The sequence below is a fragment of the Cimex lectularius genome, unplaced genomic scaffold (genome assembly GCF_000648675.2).
Source record: "Cimex lectularius strain Harlan isolate CLEC.00 unplaced genomic scaffold, Clec_2.1 scaffold214, whole genome shotgun sequence".
NCBI lineage: Eukaryota > Metazoa > Arthropoda > Insecta > Hemiptera > Cimicidae > Cimex > Cimex lectularius.
The window spans coordinates 242,866-270,193 of NW_019392963.1; the positions used below are offsets into that span (position 1 = coordinate 242,866).

General features: G+C 38.2%; 1 protein-coding gene across 3 annotated transcripts; it reads left to right on the forward strand.

Annotated features, from left to right (window-relative positions):
• The first annotated feature begins 5,870 nt into the window (after nucleotides 1–5,870).
• LOC106671112 (facilitated trehalose transporter Tret1-like) lies at nucleotides 5,871–27,108 on the forward strand. Of its 3 annotated transcripts, none has more exons than XM_024229501.1 (4): nucleotides 5,871–5,946; nucleotides 16,558–16,656; nucleotides 18,706–18,793; nucleotides 24,847–27,108. In XM_024229501.1, the coding sequence occupies exons 3-4, from the start codon at nucleotides 18,724–18,726 to the stop codon at nucleotides 26,187–26,189; spliced, it is 1,413 nt and encodes a 470-aa protein (XP_024085269.1). In that variant the 5' UTR covers nucleotides 5,871–5,946; nucleotides 16,558–16,656; nucleotides 18,706–18,723; the 3' UTR covers nucleotides 26,190–27,108. The 3 variants fall into 3 exon arrangements, with proteins under 3 accessions (XP_024085269.1, XP_014257429.1, XP_014257428.1); XM_014401942.2 differs by lacking the exon at nucleotides 5,871–5,946 and adding an exon at nucleotides 11,646–11,978; XM_014401943.2 differs by lacking the exons at nucleotides 5,871–5,946; nucleotides 16,558–16,656 and adding an exon at nucleotides 11,643–11,978.
• The last annotated feature ends 220 nt before the right edge of the window (nucleotides 27,109–27,328 follow it).

The following is a 27,328-nucleotide window of genomic DNA, read 5'->3' on the forward strand; positions in this document are numbered from 1 at the left end:
TTTTTTCCCAATGTCTGACAGGGTCTTAATGCAATTGCAAACTGCTCTGGACTTTACTATTGACCTAGTATTTACCTTTAGTGTCAACTGGCTGACCAAATATGGCTATTCATTTTTTTTCTTTCCCTGGCACATTGTTCAATAGACTGGCAAATTTCCTTTGTCTTGAATTGATGAATGAATTGTACTCGGTTTATTTCCATAGATACCAGCTCCTAACCCATACCCGACCTTACTGGATACAGCCGGCATTAACTGGAATACCTTTTTCAAAGTCTGCTCTATTAGGTATTTATATTTAAAATTTCTTATCAAATTTGAATTTTGGAATCATGGCATCGACTGGTATACCATTTGCAAATGTGCCAGATGAAAGGTTTCTGAGAAGAGGGTATTTGTCAGACAGTATAATCTTTTTTGAAACTTCTCGAAGCACTTTTTGGATACTTCAAGAAGATATGTAACATAAAATGGAGAAATGAGAATATTTCGGAGGATTTTGGGTTATAAGGATTGGGTATGTTGGAGGTTGGAACATTTGATCGAACCCCCCAGTTCAATTCCTTTTGTCCAGCAATCATTTTTAAGAAGTCTTTTGAGTTGCATGTGTGGGTTCCACATAAATTGCTTGTCAATGTATAACCCAAGGTATCGGATTACATTACAGGGCAGGATACTATTGAAGTTGCTTGGAGCAGTGTTATCTTTGTGGGTTAAAGTGACATTACATTATTGTGCATTTATTTGCATTTTCCACTACTTGAGGGGTGTGAGATGGGTTTGTAGGTTTCTGTTTGAGATTGCGAGATCTTTAAGAGGGCAAAGTAAGGTGGTATACCAAAGGATAGTTTCATAAAGGTAGGAATGTCTGAGGTGTACACTACATAGAGGATGGGTTGTAAGATACATTTAAGGTAGCACTGCATCTGTGTGCATAGTACTTAAGTGTCCGATTCTTAAGCTTCTAGGGCAGCCCCCAGTGCTGCCCAATCGAAGGGTCATATGACATCTAGGAATACATTTGGATCGACTGAATCCTACCTGGTTAAGGTTGCCTTAATAAAAGATAAAGATGTGTTTAAGCTAGTTTGCCCATGGCATGTAAGAGAATAATTGGATGTTAAAAGTTAGGTTAGACTTTGGTATCATCCGGCTACTGGGAAATATGCAGTTCCAAGGATAAAATTGTAAATGAATGTAAGGAAAACCACAGCTTTTTCTCGTAGTTCTTGCAGGATTTTGACTTATAACATGGGATCATCGGGTGTGAATGGTTTACATGGAGATGTCAGGGCTTGTTCTACGGTTCTATTGAGGTCGAGATTGTTCAGGTCAGGATGAGGAGTAAAAACAGTACAAAGAGGAGTGTTTTTCTTCATCAGAGCTCCAAATGCTTTCATCTCAACGGAGAGGATTAAAAAACCAACGGATTTATAATTTAGGATTCTATTTATGGCTGTCCAAAGAGATTTGTCCTTAGTCAGTGAATGTGTAATGTTGTCTCAGGTTCTGTAATTCATTTCTTAGTGAGTTATTCGACTGTATGAGCATTTATCACATAAAAAGTGCATCTAGCTCCAAACCCTGCTTTCAATTTATACGTTGGGCATGATTCATGATTCAAGAACCGGAAATTGTAATCATCGCCATTGAAAGCTATGAAGCAGTATTATAGCAATGAGCGTAGGTAAACAGCAATCATAAGTATGACCCTAATATTGATCCCGGAGCGATACCTGAAACTAACGGAAATTTGATGTCTCGCCTAACCATTTCATTTGTTTCATATTGTAAAGAGCAATGAAAAATTGAAACTAACCATTCCTAATCTAACCGAAACCTTTTCACTTATAAAAGACGCTCTACTAAACGGAAATTACACAGACAGACCACTGAAGATGGCGGAAGTGAAGAAAACGTTGTTCATTCCAATTTAGAACGTATATAAAATAAAACGAACGTCTTAAAATGACAGAGTTTTTTCCTTATGGTCAGCTACTTAAAAACAAACAGACTCCTCTAAAGGGATGGAATAATGCTTAAAAAGGGTTGAAATCCCAATTACTTGTCATGTGGCGTAAGTCTGTGGTGAAGACCGACTCAACATACGTCCTTGAAAAAGTCTCTTGCTCCAACCTGTTCCATGCTCGTAAAAAATCGTTTTCTATGGTTATTTTATATAGATAGCGTCACGGAAAAAATATCCGAATTAGTATAATGGTCTGGCGAATGAAACGAGGCCCCATTCGTTTTACGATATCGGCGACCTTCAAGACTGAAGAGCTGAGCGGGTTTAGCATCCTTTCACCTGTGCATTCTGCATTGTCTTACAACTTCACAAAAAGTTCTTTACGATTTCGTGATGTGCCACGAAGAACTCATGATAAAACTTAAATATTGAGGTAGGGTTGACTGCAGATCCACAAGTCTCCGGTTCAAATACGGCCCGGAGGACCAAATAACGTCAAAAACTTGTTCTAAGAGAAAAATAAAAATAATCTCACTCTGTCTTTTTTGAAGTGAACTCTATGAATTGATAGTGAGATAGTAAAAATAAGAGAAAGTCGAACAGATCGTTCAAAATCGTGGAAGGACTGAAGGGTTGATCGCTGTGTTTTCACCAGGATTTTCCTCTCTGACTGAACATTGTCGTAAAGGACCCAGTTATCACTATTTTTCGACATGGATTGTTTACATTGAGTTTTACAAAGGAATCGCAAGTGGGAGATTCGGTCCAATTAATTCTTCTCACGAGGAGAGGCTACGGACGTGAAATCGTAGGTTTTAACGGTAATTTTTTTGGCGATTTTTAAACCTAATTTAACTACATTTGTTAAAATATGGTTTTTTTGTTTTCGTTGTGCAAGTAGTTCAAGATGATTCTATATTAGTAGATGTGTATTTTTACTGAGAATAAGAAAATAATACGCAAGAATAATTAAATGAGATTGGATATTTAAAAAGATTTTTAAAAAATCAGTAAAGTAGGCCAAAAAACATTTTAAGAAAATCGGATTCGTTTCAAGCACCCTTTAAAGCCATTGAATACGATTTTTTATAGTTCACAAAAAAATAAACAATTTTGAGCTTATATCAACAGCCCCTTTGGGTTAAAAGCGAGAAAAATAAGGATGAAATCAACAAAAACACCTCAAACGTTTTATTTTGTGTCTCCGGTTCTAATTTATGAACGAAGTACAAGTTTGCGGCATTATGTGTAGTTCATAGGGTTCCAAGCTCATGCTAAGTTTCCCGTAGATTTGTGGAATCGCTTTAAAGTTGTCAGCATTGTTGTGATTTTCGAGAATAAAAATTGACAAAAAATTTGTGTGAAAAAACGTAATTTTTTATTTTCCCAATAATTTTGTTGTCGGTGGTTTTTTGGAGTGCAGAAAACGAATATCAACTTTGTTTCTTGCCGAAAAAAATATATTGAACTATTTTGCTACGTCTATCGGTCAAAATTATGGATATGATAGATATTTATATACATCATTTGTACTCTAGCATATACATCAATCCCTTTAATATAAGCCTTGACGTTATTTGGTCCTCCGGGCCGGATCTGAACGAGCGATCTTGTATCTCCAGTCCACCCCTCCTAATATTTAAGTTTACATGAGTTTCTGGGCACATCGGTGTATCTCAATTACAATGCCTTAAAATCTAAACGACGTTGGCATCGTCTAAAAGTAGAAAACTCCAGCTTTCCAATAGTTGTAATAACGATAAATTTGGATAAAAACTGGAGATTTATGAATTTTTTATCCAATGATCATCAAAGAAACAATAATTCCCCCAGCTGATCGAACCAAAAAAATGTATAATTTTTGTTTTGTTATACAAATTTGTATTTAAGGACATGGTTGGTGGGTCGATTTGTCTGGTTAATTCCGATAACTAACGAGACTCTCGCCTATTAACCAATCTACCGGCAAACTATATTCTTATCGCGACGACACGTGTCGCCAGAGAAATGCGCATGATTAGTGACTCGATCTTGATTTGGGGAAGTCTGGAGAAATATAAATAAGGCTCAAAAGAGTATACTGAGTAGAAGATGGGTCCTAAGATACTTCCTTGGGAGACCACTGCATCTGGGCGATAGCCAGCTTATAGAGTCTATTTTACGATCAGGTATTAGGAAGGACTACTAGCTTCTAGGGCAGCCCGAGTGTCATATACGATCCAAGGCTTGATTCACATCAAGGAATGCACCAATGCACACCCCATTCGTTGGATATTTAGGAACAGACCAATTAGACGGTAGGAAGATGGAAAAGTAATGAGGTTTTTTGGCTTTGATGTCATCCGGTCAAGGGAAAATTTCCGCGATAAAAAGTCTTTCTACGGACAGAATTAATATAGGCAAGGAAACTTTTTTCAGGTTGGTATGATCTGTCGGAAGGATTTTGGCTGAGACGACTTAGAATACTGATTACTAATTTATATAAACTCAAATCTGCACACGCATGTACATACATACACAGCCTATTGAGCTTATCACTTCTCGCAGTCACCGGCAATTCCAGATTTTGTAATTTACAATAAATTACCGGCAAATCTGGAGAATCACCCTCCCCGGGTGTTGTCAGTCGAGAATCAGACCTAGGACTTATCCGACCAGCCGAGGTTGGACTCCAGGGGTTATGAACTTCTAGGTCATTTCAGCCTCCAACGCAATCAGTTCTTTTACCCATTCATACTCTCACTCACTTTTGATAACATTCTCACTTATTTACATACCATTCACTCAGTTAGGGTAGTGGAATACTCGATATTCCTCCATCACCCTTTACACCTATTTAACTAACCTAATTGAGGGTCGATGGGTACTCAATATTCTGCCATCGGCTCTCTCACACTTTACATTCACGCCAATAAATACATTCTCTCTCATCACATGCTAGGTACAAAAAACTATCAGCACTATATACGATAAAACAACCCTGTTTCCTCCAAGAATCTCAATAGTGTACCCAAATACTCACTGCCGTGCTCAAAAATAATTCTCTCGCATTCCTACACGCTCTCTGTATGGAGCCAAGGAGTTTTACCTTTCAATTAGGTTGGGCACATCGAGCAACATATGTGTGGGCTTTTGTCCAAAGTAAGCTCTTCTAAGAAGCAGGTCCTCCGAGGGGCAATACACATAGCGAGAGCTTCTCTGCCGATGCTGCTGCTTTCTTTTAATCATGTTTGTTATTTCATTTTTAGCGAGGGGGCAAACGTGGTATACATTGTTAGGTGTGAATGGTTTATTAGCAAAGGCCTGCTTCCTCACGAGTACAAATCCATCGAAAAACACAGTTGGAGTCTGAGTAAAGAATCTCCATTCACGACCACCTCTGAAGACGGTCCGTCAGGTTTTGTGTCTTTGCAAATGTCTCCAAGCAACGCAAAATCCTCTTTGAAGGAAGGAAAACCCGCCCTGCAGTATTGATTAGAAATGTAGTGGCAAGACCTCACATTTTATCGGCAGCGCGGAAAAATAGTGGCCACGGTTGAGAACTGACTCTTGCCAACTTACGACGAGTAAGTTTCACCTGACAAGTGCCTTCAGTTAACTTCTGTTCCGGTCAATGCAAAATAATATGAAAAAATAAACTTTTGAGTCAATAAAAAAATAAATAAATAAATAAACTTGAAAATACACAACTTTTTACACTTTCTACGGTAGTCAATGAACCTCGTCTCGTTCGATACTGGCCGGAGTCGTTGTTTTCTTTAATCCGATCTCAGGGTTGCTTATCCACAAATACAAATAGATAAATGTACAGAATGTTCACGTCAGGAAGTGGGTTGAAGTAGAGGGGGTGGTTATGGGGGTCCACCTCCCCATCTGATGTGAGGTCGAGAAGAGGCAGCCGCCACGGCCTCGATCACTTTTATTTAAAGATGTTAGCCAGAGGGTATCCAGTCAGTCTGCACCCCAATTGACGAAAGGTAAGCTTTTGAACTATCTCCTAAAAAAAATCATTTTTTCTCTCTTTAATTATTATTTATGCTCCTTCGAGTTTTGCACAGGATTCACCCGATCCCTTTTCATTATGAGACTGCTTGTACTTTATTGGGGGGGAAGTCGAAATGTGTATATTTTTAAACTTTTTCTTCGCTCAATGAACATTAAACTGATTGGTTTACAGTGCAATTCCACCATCTTTTTTTACATTTTAGAAACGCAAAACAATATTTCAGTGGAATCAATCTGCCAAAAATTAAAAATGGCTATATTGAGATATTTGAAAGGAATGAATGAAAAGAGAATCCTGAAGGTACTTTTTAAAATCTACGTTTAAAAATCAGTAATGAACCAGATAAGAACGACCGAAGTCGTAAAATTGTCGTTTGAACGGGAACTCCTCGACTCCTTCCGGATGAAGATTTACAGCGGCGTCCATTCTTGAAGAGTCAACATCATCATCACATCCGATACGTTGCCAATTTTTGTCGTCCCATAAAAATGGATAAGGTCAACAAATCATGTCGACCGATTTTTCTCTTATCGAAAGGCAATTATTGTCAAAACGGATAATTGGATGTGTTTTCGATATCTGTGCCGATAAGGATATAAAAGAACTTCGACTGTTTTTTTTTTCGCCCTGTCGGCTTTTCGAATCGGAAATGGGAAAGTGTATAACGTACGAAAGGAACTGGAAGATCTTATAAGAGACATTTATTTTTGAGAACTTTTCAAAACTCAAATGTTTTTGGTCTGGATACACAATTTTTTTGCGTGTCCATTTTCGCGTTACCGGGGAATGTGCGGGATAAGCTTAGGTTAGGTTGTGCAAGGGCTAGGTTACGTTACGTATGGTTAGGGTTAGGGACGAATAGGTTAGGTTAGATTCGGTAATATTTTTTTTTCTTTTTACGAAAGTTCGCAACAGCAGATGTCATATCAACCCTCAGGGTGCCGGTGTTTTTGAAAAAAAAGCCCATTTGTAAGTGTGTTGGGTTCGAATGCTGGATTCGAACCCGGGACCTTTACCTTACAGTGATGAGCGCCGAGTCAACGCCCAAACAGTTACGGCCACCGACGCCCCCTGGTTAGGTTAGAGTGTGCAAGGGCTAGGTTTCTATCACAGAATGGATCCAGAAAAGACAAAGGGAGAAGTGGATAAACTCTAGGGACGTTAGACACAGTAATCTTTTGCTAAAACAACCCTCACCAAGACTAGCAAATTGATTGCTACAATTAGAGAGGACTGCACTCAGAGGAGTGATAGAACTATTAACCGGTTACTGGCTTCTAAGAAAACATCTAATATATTCAATGATGTAGGTTGTGCAAAGAATAGGAAAAACGGCCACCCATATCTTCGAATGCGAAGCAGCAGCCCAATGGAGGCATAACGTGGGATACAAAGTAAGCTCAGGAAAAGGAACTGTTGCAAGTTCATTCAATGATACAGTACTTCTTAGGAGAAGGATCGCGTTGAATGCATTGAACTAAGGAACGAGGAATGTACAATAAGCTAGAAGGCTGCAGTGCTAGGGGAACATAAACCTAGTATCCTTTATCATCGCAAAGGCGTTACGTTCGGTAAGGCAAGGTTAGGTTAGGTTGTTAGTTAGGCTAGATATCAATGATTCAATGCTTATTCCGTGAAAGGGAAAATATGTAAAGCCCATATTTTCAACGTTAGTTCGGAAAATTTTCAATTAATTAATCTTTATATAAGGTATTAGTTGAGATGAAAAAGTCAGTGCCACGAGCGGGATTCGAACCCACGACCCTCGGCTAAATACGTCGCTGCTCTACCACTTGAACTATCGCTTTTCGCCATTTTTCAAATATCGTGAAATCTATTTGACTCTCGGCGACAAATGAAATGGCCACGGAGAGCTTGCGTGAAGATACACTTGATTTTACTTATTAAATTATCCCGCTAAAATCCCGCTTATGCCATTGACTTTTTTTACTCAACTAAAAACCTTAATTAATTGTAATATATTAATTGGTCAAGCGGACCACGAAATTAGTGAATTTAATAAAATATTGACTAACATGTATATAAATTGTGGGGGGGGGTTTGGTATAGAATTACGACAATCCTTTCCTCCTGCGACTTAAAATCTTTTGTGAAATCCATAAAAATTATACCCATACATTGGAAATTGCGCTTTTTCTTATAAGACAGCACTTTTCTTGGTGAGTGAAAGACCTCTTCCCGGACCTCTGTTGGTGTGAGCAATGCCCTACCGAAGTGGCTGTACCGTAACCGGGCTAATGCTTCACATTCACAAAGAATATGTGTCTATGGCTCCTCCTGACAGAGACGGCATTTTATGTCTCTGCTTTGCCCATGTGCTTCAGATTATAGTTAAAAGGGCAGTGGCCGGTACAGAGGTCTATAAGTTTTCTCAAATCCTGCCTGCTGAGAGAGAGAGGAGTCCTTTTGCCTTCCATTTAGATATGTTTATAAATCTCACCTTGCCTTAAACCTGGTTCTTTTATCTAGAGCATGAGTGTTTCTTTCTCAAGTTCCAACTTAAGTACACATTCCGATGAACCTGTTGTGGTTCTGGTTCCATGGGTGAGAGGGCTGCCCTTTTTTGGCTAATTGGTCATCCCGTTCTATTCCTTCTATGCCTTCATGTCTGGAACCCTCTCCGTGTGTTTTCCTAGAGTCACTAGACAATTTAAGCACCCCCAAGACAATTTTCGAGACAAAAGTATACGCATTTAGTGCATTTATGGTTGACTACCTGTCTGAGAGTATGTACATCTATGCACCTTTCATAGTTTTCTTTATTAACTTCTGTAGAAAGATACCGAGTTGTACTGCATGGACTTCAGCTTGGAAAAATTGTCGGGGTTAGTCCAAGGAGCTTTGCTAGGATGTAGTTCGGCCCTTTTATCTCTACACCTACTCCTTGTTCCATCTTCGATCCATCTGTGTACCGTTAACGCCCTTTCTTGAAACCTGCGCCACCTTTCTTCCAAACTTTTTATCTATGTCCACTTGGAAGGGTCTGTCAAAATTGAGCTTTTCTCTCATTTCGTCAAGTACCGTTATAGCCATCTGATTTTTTTCTTTCTGAAATTTTGTGGTGTATTTTCTGTGAGCAGCCTGCTGCATGGATGCCTGATACCCAACTATCAGGCTATTTGAATATTCCAATATTTTAGGGCATTTAGGCAATTCCAGACGAGATTTGAGTTGATCTCGCAGGCTTGGAGAGGCTTTAGAACGGCTAGGCTATCAGTTTATTATTATTGTGCCCATGCCCCTACCATTTTCCATCTTGTAAACTGTCATTACAGTAGAAGGTCTGTCTCCAAGTGTTTCTTCTTTTGATTTATCTTTCCATTCTGCTCTTTTTCATTAATTATGTTGAAAGGGTTTTCAAAGAAAAGTCAGATGTTTTGATAGTTTTAACTTTTTGAAAATTTTGGTATGGCCAGAATTTGTTCTATGCTTTCTTTCCACCGATTTACCATTAGTACCATAGATAGATAGATAGATATAATATTTCAGGGTATGGTATACTGCGCCCTTTAAGAGCTATTGTATCCCCTGTGCTCTGCCTAAAGCACATCGGTGAGTCCTATTTCATCAAGAAACTTGATTAATAGGCCCGGTTTCAATGGTTGTAGTTCTTCTATGGTCACATTGTACATCCCAAAACACTTCCTCCTGCGGGCTAGTGTAGCTCCGCAGTTTGTTAGTAAGTGTGTTGGTGTCTCTTCTGCTTCTTTGCAGAATCTACATGTGCCATCTTGGATTATTCCAATTTTCTTTAGATGTCCATTTAATCTACAGTGTCCTGTCAGGAATCCTGTTAAGATTCGCAGTCTATTCCTGCTTCCTTTGACACATTCTGTGATTTCTTTCTTGCCAAAATTGGTTAGAAGATTCTTGGATTGTCTATGTCCAATAAGTGAATTCCAAAGTTCGCTCATTTTCTTTTTGCCCTTCTGTCTGAGGTATTCGTTAATAGTGTGTATTCCTATTCCACAGAAGGGTTCGGGTCCTATTAGCGGTGTGGCAGCCCCTTTTCTTGCAAGGGTGTCCGCTTTCTCATTCCTTCTACTCCCATGTGTCCTGGGACCCAGCAGAGGCTGACTTTATTCTGCGAGCCTAATGTATTTAATTTGGTTTTGCAGTTCAGCACCATCCTTGAACTAATGGTATTTGAGCTTAGTGCTTTGATGGCTGCTTGGCTATCTGACATGATAGCTATATTCTTGTTTTTGTATCCTCTATTTAGATTGAATTGTATACATCTTTCAATTGCATGAATTGGTGTGCTTTCCCATGGGTTCTGAGTATTTGGTTCCGGGTCCGAACACTCCTGCCCCCGTACCTTCCTGTGTTTTAGATCCATCTGTGTACCAAAGGATGGTGCCATTTTTGAGGGAATTAGTTCCCTCTCTTTCCCATTCCTTTTTGGTGCCCAGATGTATTCGGAATTTATGGTTAAATTCAAACCTCCTGCATTAGTACCATGCTGCTATTTTAATATATTGTGGTGGCAGTTTGAGGTTACGTTACATTGCAGCTGTAGGTGTTGTTTTAAGACGTAATTCTCCTGCCTTTATTTGTTTTACTTTTGGCCACCATTTATAACTTGCGTATGTGATCATGGGTCTGCCAATCGTAAGAGTCATCTTAGGAGTTAGTACGGAGGTTCTCCAAAAGAGTTTGGCATATCCATTGTGCCTGTGTTCTGTCGAGGTTAAAATGAGTATTCCATGTTAACTTTTGGTCAAAACTTTGGAATGCTTTATTTCTTGGTTTCCGAAAGATAGAGTAAGGTTTAACTTTTTCCTGGTGAATTGTTGCCTTGAAAAGATTTATTTTATATTTAATTTAAGCCTTTTTCCAGGCATAGAAAACGTCGTCGTTCTTTAATTGCTTCTGCATATCTGATAACTCAAGTAAATCACCTCGGTCTTTGTTAACGAGATTCGTTGAATTCTATTTTGGGTTGTGAGGTTCGGAGTGATAAGTTAAGGCAAAAATTTGCCCACAAAAAATTTCACGGAAGTTTTCTTTCAAAAATTACAACAAAAAATTGCAACGGTTTAAGCATTGTTTAAATCCCTTAAATACGAAGTCTTATAGCAAACAACAATATAAATTTTTAGGCTGGCTCAGCCGGGGGGCAATTTTTGCTTCTTCGATTTCCAGTGTTCAAGACTTAAAATGACTTCAAAATTCCTCTGTGTCATTACAACCGTCGGAAAACTGGACTTTTCCAATTTCATACAATGCCAACGACGGTTAGATTTTAAAGCATTGTAATTGAGATACACCGATGTGCCCATAAATTCATGAAAAACTTAAATATTAGGAGGTGTGGACTGGAGATACATAGATCGCTGGTTCAGATCCGGCCCGGAGGACCAAATAACAACAAGGCTTTATTAAAGCGATTGAGGGGTACAAATGATGTATATATACACATAATTTTGACGTATTGACTGAGCGACGTGACAAAGTAGTCCAAAAAATTATTTTTTAGCAAGAAACAATGTTGATATTTGTTTTCTGCATCCCAAAAAACCACTGACTTTGACTTTTGCGAAAATCAAAAATTACCTTATTTACTCAACTTTTTCTCCTTAATTGTGCTTTGCTTTTTTCTTTGCCTAATGGCAATTTCGTATGCCACATGTGTTCGGAACTGACAAGTGTTCTGACTTAATCTTCCTTGTCCAATTTATCGGTTTCCTCGTTGCCTCATGCCTTGGTACCCAGACAAGGGTGGTTTTGTTGTTTTCCCAATGTCTGACAGGGCCTTGAAGAAATCCCTAACGCCTCTGGACTTTACTACGTAATTGAATTCGATTTCAAACGAATCCCCCGAGTTGTTGACTTTCGAAGGGATTTTAGACGGACAGACGCCGGCTTGTTTTCAACCTGGAAAGGTCTTAGCTGCAAAGGTAAAAACGAATCGAATGCTTCTACAGTTCTTCAAAATATTGATATTCATCTGATCATAAGGAGTCAACAAATAAATTACAAGTTGGTACACATTTTTTCTTTATTCTTAAGGCTTAATCAACTCTTCAGTAGTTGCAAAAAAATCGTATAATTTTTTTTATGTACACATGAAATAATAGCTTTTTGTCGTTGATGAGAATACATTTTGTAGGATAATACATTTTTAATCCGGGGACATTTTGAAGGATTATAAAGATTATTGATGCTTATCCATCGAGGCGGTTTTATTTTTAAATGTATTGCTTTCGAAATGTTTATCTATTTTAAAACATTGTGCCGTTTTGAAATGTTTACTTTAAGTCCACCTGGCCGATTATTGTGAAAACCCATTAGGAAACATCAATATTGTTTGGATATTTAATTTTCTTCCTTTAAATTAATTCCTTTTAAGATTATTTTGGAAAACCAAGGTTTAATTTTTTTGCCGCGGGGCTGGGAGCAAAGAGAAGAACAAAGTGGCTTCAAGGCAAATTCCGGGTCGAAGGCCTTATTATTTCAGTCGCGAATCTTTTCGGCGCCCATCGAATATTATTATCAACCGGTTTTTGGGCCAAAGGTGGAGTAAAATACTCGAGAAAAACGAAAAATTTACCCGTTTGAGGAAAAAAAGACCAGACGAGGCAGTAGGGTTGTGGGGTTGTGAGGATCGAACCCAAGGTCCTTATCCAACGGGGGAAAACAAGCCCCAACGCCCCATTGGCATTGAATAAACAATGAATATTTGATGATTTTTCACATTTTATCCCGTGGTATTTACTTCGTCAAAAGGCCTAAACTTCCTATCCGGCTGAAATCAAACATGAAAAAAAAAACCTCTGTACAAAATGTATCGACATAATTGACTCGATTCACCATCAAAAATATGGAGAGATAATTATTATTTTTAAAAAGATTGTTATTCTCTCTTGACTATTTCGTAGAGCTTCCAAGGTATCAGAGGGTATCACCTATAATTTTAAAGTCTTATTCAATCAACTCATTTTCAATTAATTGACCTGAAAAATTTAAAAATTCAAAAACATTTATATATATTATGCAGGGTGTTCGGCTACTCGCGTTAGAAACTTTGCCAGTACATTCTACATTCAAAATGGAACCAAAAAGTCCTGATTAACTATGGTCCGAATCTCAACAGTTTCGGAGTTATTTCACTTTTTCTGATTTTTTAAGATTTCACGACCTTGCTTCAAATAAACAATAATAACTCCAAAACTAAAAGTTTTTTGACAAATCCGTTGATACCATTGAAAAGTAAGTTAAATTTTCAATAACATGCGATTAAACTTGTAAACGTTAATGAAATAAGCGTTTTAGTAGCGAGAACTTTGAACAAAATTTTTTTTTTCAAAGTTGAAAAACTTACTGTGGTGATTCTAAACTTATTTCCAAACGTACCCCATTTAATACCCTTTTTAGTGGTGCAGTTTTAATTACTTTTTTCAAAGATGAAGAAATTGATGAAGGAAAAGAAAAAAACCGTGGTTGAAGGATTGGTAAGGTGGAAAGATTAATAATAATAAAAAATAAAAACTTAAGGAAATTTTGAATGAATTTATTAAACTTTTTTTTTAAATTTTGATTCTAAATGTTATCCACCCTCTGCAATGTATTTTCGACGCGCTGCCGTTGCATTAAACCCGCAAAACCCGTACATAATATACATATCATATTCTTCATTAGAAAAAATAGCCATAGTGTTAACAAGGTATCACATAGATAACTAAAAATGTTTTGAATCATAAAACTCTTTTATTCCGGAGAATAATAATTCAATAATCCTTTAATCAAAGTTGCAGCAGTGTTGGTAAATCAGTAAACATTTGCACTAATTCGGTTTAAACACAAATTTAAAAAAAGTTTAATAATTTCAATCAAAATTTCCTCAAGTATTTTTTTTCCACCTTACCAATCCTACAACCACGGTTTTTTCTTTTCCTTCATCAATTTCTTCATCTTTGGAAAAAGTAATTCAAAAAAATCAATTGCGCCACTAGAAAGGGTATTAAATGGAGTACGTTTTCTGAAATTTGCTGGTCTCTAGCTTTGGAAACGGTAGTTTAGAATCACCATAGTAAGTTTTTCAACTTTGAAACTGCTAAAACGCTTATTTCGCAAACGTTTACAAGTTTAATATTCATCACATCTTATTGGAAATTTAACGTAGTTTTCAATGGTATCAAGGGATTTGTCCAAAACGTTTTAGTTTTGGAGTTATCATTTTTTATTTGAAGCAAGGTCGTGAAATCTTAAAAAATCATAAAAAGTGAAATAACCGATAGTGTTGACATTCGGACCATAGTTAATCAGGACTTTTTGGTTCCATTTTGAATGTAGAATCTGCTGTCAAAGTTTGTAACACGAGTAGCCGAACACCCTGTATAGTTAAGACAGGACTTTATTCCAAGCACAGAAGCTAGATAAGTCTGACAGACCAACACAGCGAGCACGCAAATCAAAAATGATCTATGATAAAAAAAAACCACCATATTTAATAACAACCTTAAAGTCGTCCGGGTTGCTGGACATTCTTACGGTCTTAATATATCTGTTCCGAGTAAAGGTCACTCGTTCCTACAAAAGAAAAATTAAAAACAGGTTAGTTAGTAATTGACGTCATATTAAATTTAATTGACGTCGTGTCGTTGACGGGGAAGGCGTATGAACTTCTGAGTGATGTTACGCAACAGTTTTGAATATTTTAAGTCAGACGATGAAACAAAGCATTAGGTTTTTAATGTAGTTTACTGAACCCCTTTAGTTAGTCATGAAAAGGTTACATGAAAATTACTTTTTAGTTGTTTTGACTACATATTATTGCTAAAACCAACTAAGTTCAATATAAATATAAAAATGACACCTTTATCAATGGAAACAACGAGTACGCAAGTCCTCCATTTCCATCAATGAGAAAAGATGGCTCGGAGATTTATGATAACATGATGTCTGATGATAAACAGTCTTTTAACAATGTTTTTGGGCAGAGTACACAATTTTCTTTTTCTCGTGAATATTTTTCACATTAACTGGGAGTGCGTATAGGTTGGTTTATGTTATGTTGAAGGTTATGTTAAGGTTAGGGACGAGTTAGGTAAGAATGGGCAGGCTAGATGAGAGTTAGGGGTGGCTTAAGTTGGGTTAGGCTGGCTTTAATAGGTTAGCTTAGGAATTGGTACGTTAGGTTTGGGTTAGAGACGGGTAAGGTTAGGATTAGGGACGGCTTAGGTTATTACGGACGATAAGCAGCCTTTTAACTAGGATAGGATTTTGGGTTGGGTACGAAATTTTCTATTTTGCGTGACCGTTTCCTCGTAGAGTTCTAACCAAACTCGTGAAAAGCTGATCGGGACATGATTCCATAACTCACACTCCAACCAGCACAAGTCATTTCTTCAACGTCCCTCCCTAAATAAGAAGAATGACCTCGTGACATAACCGTAGGTCCAGCAATGGTCGGCTTTTCTCTATATTTTACCCGATAGACTCCTGCAAGATCTTTGTTACCGTACACATTCCTCAGAAAGCAATCAATTTTTCAAAAATGTAAAAACTCGCTCTTCGCACTCTCTGATCTTCGCTTCATGGAAAAACATTGAATCACAGATATGTTATATTACCGTCCCTAACACCAAACCTAACTAACTTAACCTAACCTAATCCATCTCTAACACTATAACTCTACCTAACCATCATTCTTAACTTACCCTAACACAAACCACACGTACTCTCAGAGGGATTTCAAGTCCTTTAGTTTATCAAGGTGGTTTGACTTTTACATTGTCATACCGAAGAACATTCGTCGATTTACCAAAACTGAGCATCCTGCCAAAATACCCGCGAAAATTTGACCTGAAGAGAGTTAAGCAACTATTTACGAAGCCCGCTCGAATAGAATCAATTTCTTGATTTGAAACAAGAAGAGCCTCTCTTTAGAGGGTTGTTGAGAAAAAAAATTTCAATGGAACCGACGTGTGGCATCAGTGATTCGTGAGCTTCTGCAATTCTTCTTCAATCAACCGCCGTGTATTTCCCTGCATTTTCACACCAAATTCGAGTGGTTGTCTTCTCCTCCTCAACATCAGAAGTTAAAAAAAGCTCGTAGTGTCCAAATGCCTGTAGTAAAGAAAAAACTGTGCAATTGCTAAACTAAAGACTTCATAATTTGTCCAAATTGCTGTTTATCTTTAGCAAACAAAAAAAGAACTCAAATGAATTTAGTGGTTTTTTTTTACTTAATATGGCTCAAAGTTGTCAGAGAGGGCAAACGCCGATCTGAGATCGTTCTGAGGAGCTGCTGCTGATCGTCCTTGTCTTTGAGGTTCTTTTCCTCGCCGAAACCCTTCATCAGACTGATTTGACGTAATCATTTTTGATCAAATCGACTGAGAAACTGTAAGTGGAATTGGATTCAGTCATCAGTCATACTATTCCAAGTATAGAAAGGCCAAGGTCTGGCTAACAGACTAGTGTAATCTTCCTAAATATTAGTCAGGGGTTTTTTCACATTATTCAATTTCCTTTAATTTTAATGATTTTATTTTTATAAATGACAATGAAAATTTGTCTTAATCGATTTTGAGGTATTTTGTTTCGTTTTTTCCAGATCGACGCAACATGAAAATATTAGCAAGTCCTACGCCGTAATTTCACCAATTTAGACAAAAAACGTCTGAATAACTTTCATCTGTCCGTTCTTTCAAATGTAAGTCAAAGACTAAATAATATTGAACAACATTGATCATAGTTATTCGTACATTTTTTCTCAATATTTTTTGTAAAATTTATTGTTTATTATCTTTATATTCTTTAATATAAAAATAATAATAGACAATCTTTACTAAGCACGTTATTATTTTTTATATAAAAGACGATTAATATAAAAACAAAACTAGATTATGTTCTTTGTTTCACGGAAAAACAATGGATCATGGATATGTAACCTAATCCGTCCCTAACACTAGCCCTAACCTTCTCATTCCTAAATTATCCTAACCCAACCCAACCTTACCTAAGAAATCATAACAATATCCTAGGAAGAATTAAAATAAATCAGACGTATATAACGGTATCTGTGAAAATGAGAGGACAACACAAATTTGACAGGCCAGCGGTCATAGATAACAGAGATCTTTGGCAGAAAGGCAAGATGTTTGAAGAAGGGGCCATAATATACACTGATAAAGATGGGTAAGGATAAAGGGAACGAATCACAAAACGGAAATCCACAACCAAGCATAACCGCTTGGTTATACTGTGTTGTACTGGTTTTAACTATTTTCCAAGCTGAAGTCCGTGCAATGCAGCTCTACGCATAGGAGTTGATAAACAAGAAAATGAATATGTGGATATACATACTTTCGGACAGTCAGGCTAGCCTGGGAGTGCCTAATTTAACAAGATTACATTGAGGTGAGTTCCGGGACTTGAACGTATTTTAGTGACTACAGCTTTGTAGTGGCATGAGAATGGGCGATGTTTTGAGACTATTGGATGTCAATGAACCGGATGGATGTGGCAGCTATTGAGTGAGCGATGAGTCAAGCTGTTAAGAAGATTGTGATGTTTGTGACTGGTGTTAGCGCCATTCTCGTTTCGTCGAGATCTCGACGAGTCTGCTCCAAACAAGTCGAGCTCCTACTAAATAGAGGGGTGATACAAGATAATGTTGTTTGGCAGGCGGAACACCAAAAAAAACTAATACTAGGAATGTAAACCAACATGAAGCAAGCAAAAATACTACTCGCAAAAACAACCCAATAGAAGAAAGAGGCATTCCTTCTCAACAAAAAGGAACTAAACAGAATAACAGGATCTTGTAAAATACCTTGTTAAAAAAAATGGGACGGTAAACAGATGACCAATGTCGACTATATCCAGAAGTTGCAGAGGCAACATAACCTATCTTATGTAACTGCCTTGCAATAACTAGGAAAAAACTATGTCGCCTAATAAAGCCATTCCTTAGCAGTAAAGATTTCGATACAATACCCATGAGAAGAATTCTGCTTTATTTCGTCCACTACCCTGTGGCAAGATTGGTGATGAATCTTTAGTTAGTTAAAGCAGGTGTTCCACATGAGGAATTTTGTAGATCTAGGAAATCATTTTCAATAGACTTGCCGATTTTGCTCTTTTGGGGTTTAGATGCCATTACAATAGTTAATTTAGACGTTCAAAGAAGCCAAGCCTCCCGGATAATGCTCGTTATAGGGGTTGGGTCGTCAAGTCCTGACGCGGAGGTTGTCACATCAATATAAACGCTTCGTAATATTAACGACCACTTTTGATGACTGTCATCACCCAACAACCGCGTTTGTATCTTCACCACTCCATCGAGAAACCCAATTGGATCCAGGGTGAAGGAAAAATCTCTATTGAACACGTCAACATCCGAAAACGTTCATCGTTCAAAGACCTCGTTATGCATCTTCACGAGAATGACTCCATCAAAAAACCCAGTTGTGCCTAGAGTGAAGCAGGCATCTCCGTGTCCACCTCTGAGGTCGGCCATCGCCCAAAGACCATACGTGTTCACGAAAATGACTTCATCAAAAAACCCAGTTGGGCCAAGGGGCAAAACCGGCTTCGGCGCCCCCTCCGCCTCCGGGGCCCGATTAATGTGGACTGATTAAATCTAACTGAATACATTTAAATTTGTCTTGACGCAAAAACGACTTGGAAAATTCTTTGACATGACCTTATTTTTAGCGAAAAATTCTACCCATTATGAACGAAGCGTCACCTGTTTCAGAAACCTCGACGCATCGAAATGTTCTACGCGTTCTCCATGTCTTCGGAGGCGAAGGGTATCTTCCGCCAGTACATGGCCAGTACTGCAGGTGAGTCGAATATAATAATATATAAAATACCTTTACTTCAGAATCCTGGTTCATCCTCCGTCTATTTATCTGCATGCTTTGGCGAAAACCGCCCCAGTAGGTTCCTCCTGATCGATAACTATTCAACCTCCTGGAGAACAACTTTTTTTGTTTAAATAATACACCGTACAATAGATAATTGTGTCGATCCGAGTTCATTGATTCTCCATATATTATTACACCGACCTTATTTGATTTAATCCTTGCGTATAAATTGCGTTACAACAGTTTGACAAAGACCATTACGTATTATTATAGACGTATAACAGCCCTTAAAATTTTTAAAAAAAAATCTCTGCAATTCACGATGATAAGTATTTACACTATTGTTAAACACATTAAAAGAAGATCGAAATATATCTCAATTGTGCATATCGCATTTTTCGTCCTTTTGTTTGATATATCGTTGGTCAGAAATATTCGCAATTAATTACATGAAATTTGGCACACAAAAAATTATGTCGATGCCTGGTGCGACTAACAACATGGAGATTTATTTCACTAAGAAGCTTTGTACATGAGTGACGTTTATCATCTACCATAAAAAGCATCAAAGTGATATTCTGAATAGAGAACCGATGGCACAGTTTTAACCATTCGTTATATTTTTTGGTATACCACTTTAGACCTAGCATGCAAATTAGATAATAAAAATAGTTGTTGGAAGACACCCGGGTCTTGATTTCATGGAGTCTGCCTCGCCCTGCCTCTGCTATATTAGCTTCATTGAACTTGGGTGTATAACAATGCACCCAGGTAACAATTCTTTTCAAAAATGTATCATGTTCTGCAAAGGTGAAAGCTTCTGTCCTGCTGTTCAAACCCTCTTGGGAAAAACTTTACAGAACCCTAGTCCTTTGCCACGACTTTTTTGACAGCTTCCGAAGTTCCAACGTCGATCGCTTTCAAGAATGTGTGGTGTTTAGTGACCGTTAGTTAAGTTTAGAGATGCGTTCTGGTGTGACGTAGGTTTAGAAAAACATTTTCTTTATCGTGCCATCATTTCCAATTAATAAAATTTTGTAAATGAAATAATATTTACATCCCTCACACTACTCTCTCATATCTAGAGATGTTTTATCGTAGTTCATCAACATTCCAATAGATACAACACTGCACATTATTAAAGATAAATGGACCAACATAACACCACACACAAGTCTATAAAAAACACGTTCATAACAATGGTTCGACACTGCTGTATTAACGGATATTTTACATTTAACAATCATTTTTACAAACAACTATTTGGTATAGCCATGGGTAGCCACCCCGATACTTGCAGACATAATTATGACACATCTATTCGTTCATCCCAGTCATCCCACAACTTCCTTTCACATTACCCTTCCTCACTAAATACGTAGATGATATAGTGACAGCAGTTCCCACAGATCAAATTCAAACTACATTAGATATATTTAATAGTTTTCACCCACGCCTACAATTTACACATGAAATCGAAAACAACAAAAAAATACCATTTTTAGATACACTCGTAATAAAACAACCAGATGGCAAATTAATCACAGGTTGGTATCAAAAACCAAGAAACACAGATCGCTACCACAACTCTTCATACAATAATAAACACGGCCAAAGGGTTACTTCACAGAATTATTACCCTAAACCATGAATCATTTCACCACAAGAACATAAAGATATACAAACAGATCCTCCATACCAATCACTACTCTAAACATATAATCAACAGAATAATCCATACCAATCACCATCCACTATTACTAATAATGCTACATCAAATCTATCAAATCCAGACAAACCAACATACATATTCGTGCCATTCATTCATGGCCTATCACATAAATTAAACACATTTCTCTCTTCCGATAACTTTAAAATAGCCTTCAAAAACTATAAAACAATTCACACACTTTTTTCCAAAATTAAAGATCCCATAAACGTAACTTTTTAGAAATGGTTTGCATCAACAGAGATAAACACAGCTTCAATTACAGAACGGACATTTGTAAACTCAGTCGCAACTACTCTAATATCATTAATCAAATTCAATATCGATAACATAAATATATCACTCAAAACATATAATACAACATATAAAACAATCATTACATTCCACACATATAACATTTCTACACAGTCTAATTCTTCAACAATTTGGCTTTCCTTTCCCTAATTATCCCCGTCTATATAATCTTGAAAGGATAATCAGGCAGAACCATTACCTATTTTTCCCATTGTCGGCTCCTTTCACGTCAAAGAAGCCGACTCCTCTCATAAAAACGTTTTTTCTATCCATACTTCCTTCTCCACCCCTTCAAAATCCAATATGAACATAAAACATCAATATCTCAACACGACACCCAATAATGACACATTTACACAGAAAAAAAAAACCCTTTGAGTGAGTACAAATACGTTGATTGAGTCTAAAATTTCTAGCATTGTATAAATTCATTTTTTCACATCCTATATTTATATAATTTGTACAATATAAACAATTATTCAGAAATCGTGAGATGCGGTCTGGTGTGATGTAGGTTTCAGAAAAACGTTTTCTTTATTGTGCCAACGTTTCGACCTTTATTGAGATCATCTTCGCCTGGGAGTGACCGTTAATCGATAATTATTCAGAAATCGTGAGATGCGGTCTGGTGTGATGTAGGTTTCAGAAAAACGTTTTCTTTATTGTGCCAACGTTTCGACCTTTATTGAGATCATCTTCGCCTGGGAGTGACCGTTAATCGATAATTATTCAGAAATCGTGAGATGCGGTCTGGTGTGATGTAGGTTTCAGAAAAACGTTTTCTTTATTGTGCCAACGTTTCGACCTTTATTGAGATCATCTTCGCCTGGGAGTGACCGTTAATCGATAATTATTCAGAAATCGTGAGATGCGGTCTGGTGTGATGTAGGTTTCAGAAAAACGTTTTCTTTATCGTGCCAACGTTTCGATCTTTATTGAGATCATCTTCAGGGCTCAAAGTGTTTGTCTTCTGTGTAATTGTGCCATTCTTGCGTGTCGTGTTGAGAGTGCTACTCTCTGATGATCTCAATAAAGATCGAAACGTTGGCACGATAAAGAAAATGTTTTTCTTCACACCAGACCGCATCTCACGATTTCTGAATAATTATCGATTAACGGTCACTACTCACTACACACAACAATATAAACAATGTTTATACATCCCAGGCGAAGATGATCTCAATAAAGGTCGAAACGTTGGCACGATAAAGAAAATGTTTTTCTGAACCTACGTCACACCAGAACGCATCTCACGATCTCCAAATAACGCTTGCAAGAATATTCTCTCTCTCTCTTAATGTGAATAGGAACCATCTTTTTTAAAAAGGATAGAATATTCTCTTCCGAAATGCAGGTCTGAGGACGGCGACATTCCTCATTTTACACTCGTTCGCGTGTTTGTCCTCCGAACTGAGAAATCAAACGTGAAAAGATGTCAGATGGTTTTGTCCGTGATGAAATTTAATAATAGGGCGCACTTGTTGCTCTGATATCGTGAGGGCACGACCACCGGCTCTACCCATCGGGTAGTACCCAATCCTGATCTACACAAACGTACTCTAAAAGCAGCCGTCCATACATTGTCCCAGTTGAGAGGAAGAACGTTTGCAAGTGGAAAGAAGAGTTCTTCGACATATTCTTCCCATAACGGCTTCTTTCAAACAAAACTCCAAGGATACTGACAAGTTTCCTACCGGAATTGAAATATGTAAATAAGGTCGATTATATTTATTTAAACGACTGTTATCACATTTGAACAGGACTAATTACACTTAACATATGTAAAAATGTATCACAAAGAAATCAACGTGGATATTGCTTTTTTTGCGCTAGAATAATTAGACGATCAAAAATAGGACCTAGCATAGTGGATTAATGTGAAATCTGTGTCAAATAGAGAAAATATTGAAAAAAGATAGATAGAGAGAGAGGGGGGAAGAAAGAGAGAGAAAGAGGAAGGGAGGGAGAGAGAGAGAGAGAGAGAGAGAGAGAGAGAGAGAAAGAAAGATTGCGATAGAGAGAGGGTGATAGAGAAAGAGAAAGAAAAGAGAGAGAGAGAGAGTGAGGGTGGAATGCGAAACATCGATATTTCAAACAAACATATATCCATATTTGTTACTTGTAAATTGATCATTGCCCACACATCAAAGCTATATTTATAGGACATGTCTTGTTCATTTAAAACACTCACCCAACCCTATCCGACCCTAACTCTAACCTAATTTTCCATTTAGCAATGGGCCAACGGAAAGTTACACTATACTTGTCCTTCTTGATTTTTCCAAAGCCTTCGATTCTGTCCCTCACTCTTCCCTCCTCTCTGAACTCGAATCTTTTTCCTTCTCCGCCAGCACCATCCATTGGTTCCACTGCTACCATACCAATCGCTACCAAGCAGTCTCCCTTCCCAATGGCCTTTCCTCCTCTTTTCTCCCACTAAAATCTGGGGTGCCCCACGGCTCTAGCATCTATCCTATTCTTTTTTCCATTTATATTAACGACCTGCCTACTCCTTCCAGTTCTGTAAATACCACCTATACGCCCATTACTCCCAAATATACATATCTTTCCACCCTTCCGATCTTCACACGGCCATTTTCAAGATACAAAAAGACTTAAACTCCATCAACGAATGGGCACATAAAAATTCCCTAGTCCTCAATCCGTCAAAATCCACCGCCATAATTATCGGGTCCAGGCAACTCCTCAATTCCCTCCCCAGCATCCCACCTCTCATGCTAAATAACCATCCCATTCCCTTCTGCTACTCGGTTAAAACCCTAGGAGTAGTCTTTGACCAAAACCTTTCCTGGCATCCTCACATTTCCCAAATTTCCCGCCATTGTATTGCTTCCCTCAGCCTGTTTCGTCGGTCCTGGCTTCTCTTCCTTTCCTTCACCCGCAAACTCCGTGTATCTTCCCTTCTTCGATTATAGCTGTGTGGCATACGGTGGTCTCTCGGAGGGGGGAACGTGCGAATGAAGCGTATATGGATTTTTGCGTAAAATTCTAGTTCGGCACCCCACGGGGGTCCCGGGTGTCGGGGTTGTATTCCCAACTTTTCTGGCTCTTCCCCTCCTTTCGTGCACAGTATTTCCTAGGTCGCTTTCTTTTCCAGTCCGTCCACACTCGTCGTCCTCCTTACATCACCCAATCCCTCCAATTCAACTCCTCACATCACACTCGTAACACCCGCTCATCCCAAATCGACCTTATCCTTCCGCAACATACAACCCATACCTTCGAAAGATCCTTCTGACCCGATCCCCTAAACTCTGGAACACCCTTCCCCTTCCCCTTCCTATTCGTCCTTTTTCCGCTGCCTCCTTTTCCTCCTTTAAATCCCACCTGTATAATCACCTCCTCTCCCTCCAAGCAGAGACCTTACGTTATTATTTGATCATTTTTGTTTAATATTCTTGTAATTTTCTCTTCTGGCCTGCCTTATTGGTATACATTGTGCCAAGATTTCTATCTCATTTTACTTTTAATTTCATAGAAGGAACTTCCTTTATTTATTTCATGTATATTATTGTTAGGGGATACCAGTCCTAGAATTAAGTTATTTTTCTTCTTAACTATTCAACCCCTTAACCTCACCCAACCCATATGCACTCACTACTAACCAGAAAGATAAATTAAAAAAAGAAAGAAATAACAACAAGAGCGATAAATAGAATTTGTACTTTCTGTATGCTCACTTTGCGAGCGCTGAACTTTCTTTCATACAAGAAGTGGGACATATTTTCATTTGCACGGGAGTTTAGACATTTCTTTCTTCTTTAAAATAGGCTAGCAACTCACCTGCGCCCATTCCAGGTAAAAATCTTTTGATAGTCAACTTAAGTCTAAAGTCATCATCTCAAAGGCGAGGGATTATCCAAGAAAACTATTCCAGACAAAAAAAAACCAGATAAATGTGTATATCCAATTCCAATTCGGAATTATTCCAGATGGTCGAAGGACAAATACAGTTGAATGTATTGAAATGTTTTTATTGTTTCAGCCACAATTGCTGTGATTATGACTGGGAACGCCATGGGCTGGCCTTCGCCGACGATGCACTTGCTTCTCGGTCCGGATTCTCCAGTGCCCATGGACACCGGGGGTACTTCCTGGATGGTCTCGCTCATGTACTTCGGGAATCTTTTCAGCCCGATCCCCTGCGGCTACATAATGGAATGGATCGGAAGGAAAAAGACCCTCCTTTTTCTCAACGTGTTACCCATCACGTCGTGGCTCTTCATCCTGTTCACTCGTACGCCTTACTATCTTTACTTGGCGAGGTTTCTGGCAGGGCTCTGGCTCGGCATTGTCTACACCGTCGTGCCTATTTATCTGGGCGAGATCGCAGAACCGAAGGTCAGGGGATCTCTCAGCACTTTCTTCGCCATAATGACCTACTTGGGCGTGCTTTTCGAGTACGCCGTCGGTCCGTACGTGTCTTACAACGTCCTCGCGATCGTATCAGGATCTTTCGGAGTCTTATTCTATTTGACTTTCACGTGGATGCCCGAGTCGCCTTACTTTCTGTTGAAGGTCAAAAAGAGGGACGAAGCTAGAAAATCTTTGTATTGGCTAAGAGGCGATCCGGCGAACGTCGACGAGGAACTTTGCCGTATCCAAAACGCCGTCGAACAGCAAATGTGCACCAAAGGCACGATAAAAGACCTGTTCGCCACAAGAGGAAACCGAAAGGCCGTCATCATCGTCGGAGTACTTTCCATCCTCCAGAGATGTTCTGGAATAGGCGCGATGATAGCTTACACTTCGGTCACCCTGCCCAAAGACGCCCTCGGACCCATCGGGCAAAACGAATGCGTTATAATACTCGGGGTAGTCTGGGTCGTGTCCACATTTATATCTTCGCTCATCGTGGACAAAGTGGGCCGTAAATCCCTGTTGATAATATCTTCCATCGGCTGCGGTTTGGCGACTTTCCTCGTCGGACTTTGGTTCTTCTTGTCCGACAACACCGATGTCGATTTGACTCCAATCAACTGGGCGCCTTTCGCTTGCTTCATGATGCACGGCTTTTTCTACTCGATAGGCCTGAACCCTATCGTGACGACGATCAAGGGCGAGGTCTTTTCGGCAAACATAAAAGGTGTGGCATCAGCTCTCACTACGCTTATGTTGGCTCTATCTTCGTTTTTCCTGAACAAATCTTACCAAATGTTCGCCGACAGCGTTGGCATGTACATGAATTACTGGCTGTACTTACTCGGCTGCTTAATCGCTATTGTTTTTACAATGACCTATGTTATAGAAACAAAGGGTAAAACCCTACAAGAGATTCAAGACAAGTTGAACGGCGTGGACAATGATAACGCCATAAACAAATCGTGATCAATATTAAATTTTAATGTATATCCTTTACGCTTACAATATTTTATACTTTTAAAAAATGTTATAAATGGTTTAAAACTTTATAAAGCTGTTAGATTTTATCACTTTAAATGCACATCGTAGAATTGCTGGAAACTGTGTTAATGCCTGCATTGGTTTTGGCTGTTACCATTTTCCCCAAGACAAAGCCAACGAAAACAGGCGGACCATGATGATCGGAGACGATTCATTTACTGTGGCAAAACTTCACAAGTTTAAAGATTGAACTGCTGTCAGGCACCAGTCATCATGGATATGGACGAGAAATGTTACGAAGACGCTTAAAATTAAGTCAGAGCAAAATTCTAATTTGTATCGAGGAAATAATGTAAACCTCATGCCAAATGAATATTTTCATAAGCATTAGTTTAATGTCAATTTGGATTAATGGAATAATCTCAAATTTCAACCCATCTTCCATAGTTTTAATATATAGGAAATATTTTTGATGTCAAAAATACATTGAAAAGCTCTAAATTTTTTCTATCACAACCTTTATTTTATTGAATATTATAGTTTGATTTATTTTTTAAATTAGGAACGTGTAAAAAAATTGTATTTAAATGTTAATGTTAATGTCGAACATGTCTTGGAGTCATTGTCATCCATAATTGCACAATACCTCTACTCAGCAATTCAATTTAATTCTACTTTTAACTCAAATATGCCACGTAAAACAATTGTTTGATGCACTGTCAAAAGAAAGGCTGTTTTATAATTAAAAAGTGTTTAATTATTTACAAAAGATTCGAGTGACATTTATGCACATGCAGGTAACTTTTAGATGTATGTAAGCAAGGTGAATTTGACAATTTATGTGTACTCATAAAAAGCCATGTATTTTCAACTATATTTCAATTGAATCTGTGACTAAAATATTTTCCAATAGTTCCCCATTTCACAATTTGACATGTATTGCCTTCTTCAATTTCAAAACAGTAAGCACAGGACAGGATGACTGGACCAGATTTGTTCAACGCTCTCATTTTTTAGGGTAGGACGTATTATTAGTGGATAAGGAGAGGGATAAAAGAGGTGGCCACAAGTCCTTCTGCACCGAGACCTGTATAAATCTATTGTGCTCCTCTAATTTTATAAAT

Coding starts and splice junctions, on each gene's coding strand:
- LOC106671112 (XM_024229501.1), top strand. CDS start 18,724: ATGTTCTACGCGTTCTCCATGTCTTCGGAGGCGAAGGGTATCTTCCGC. Junction 18,794..24,846: donor GTACATGGCCAGTACTGCAG/GTGAGTCGAATA, acceptor TTATTGTTTCAG/CCACAATTGCTGTGATTATG.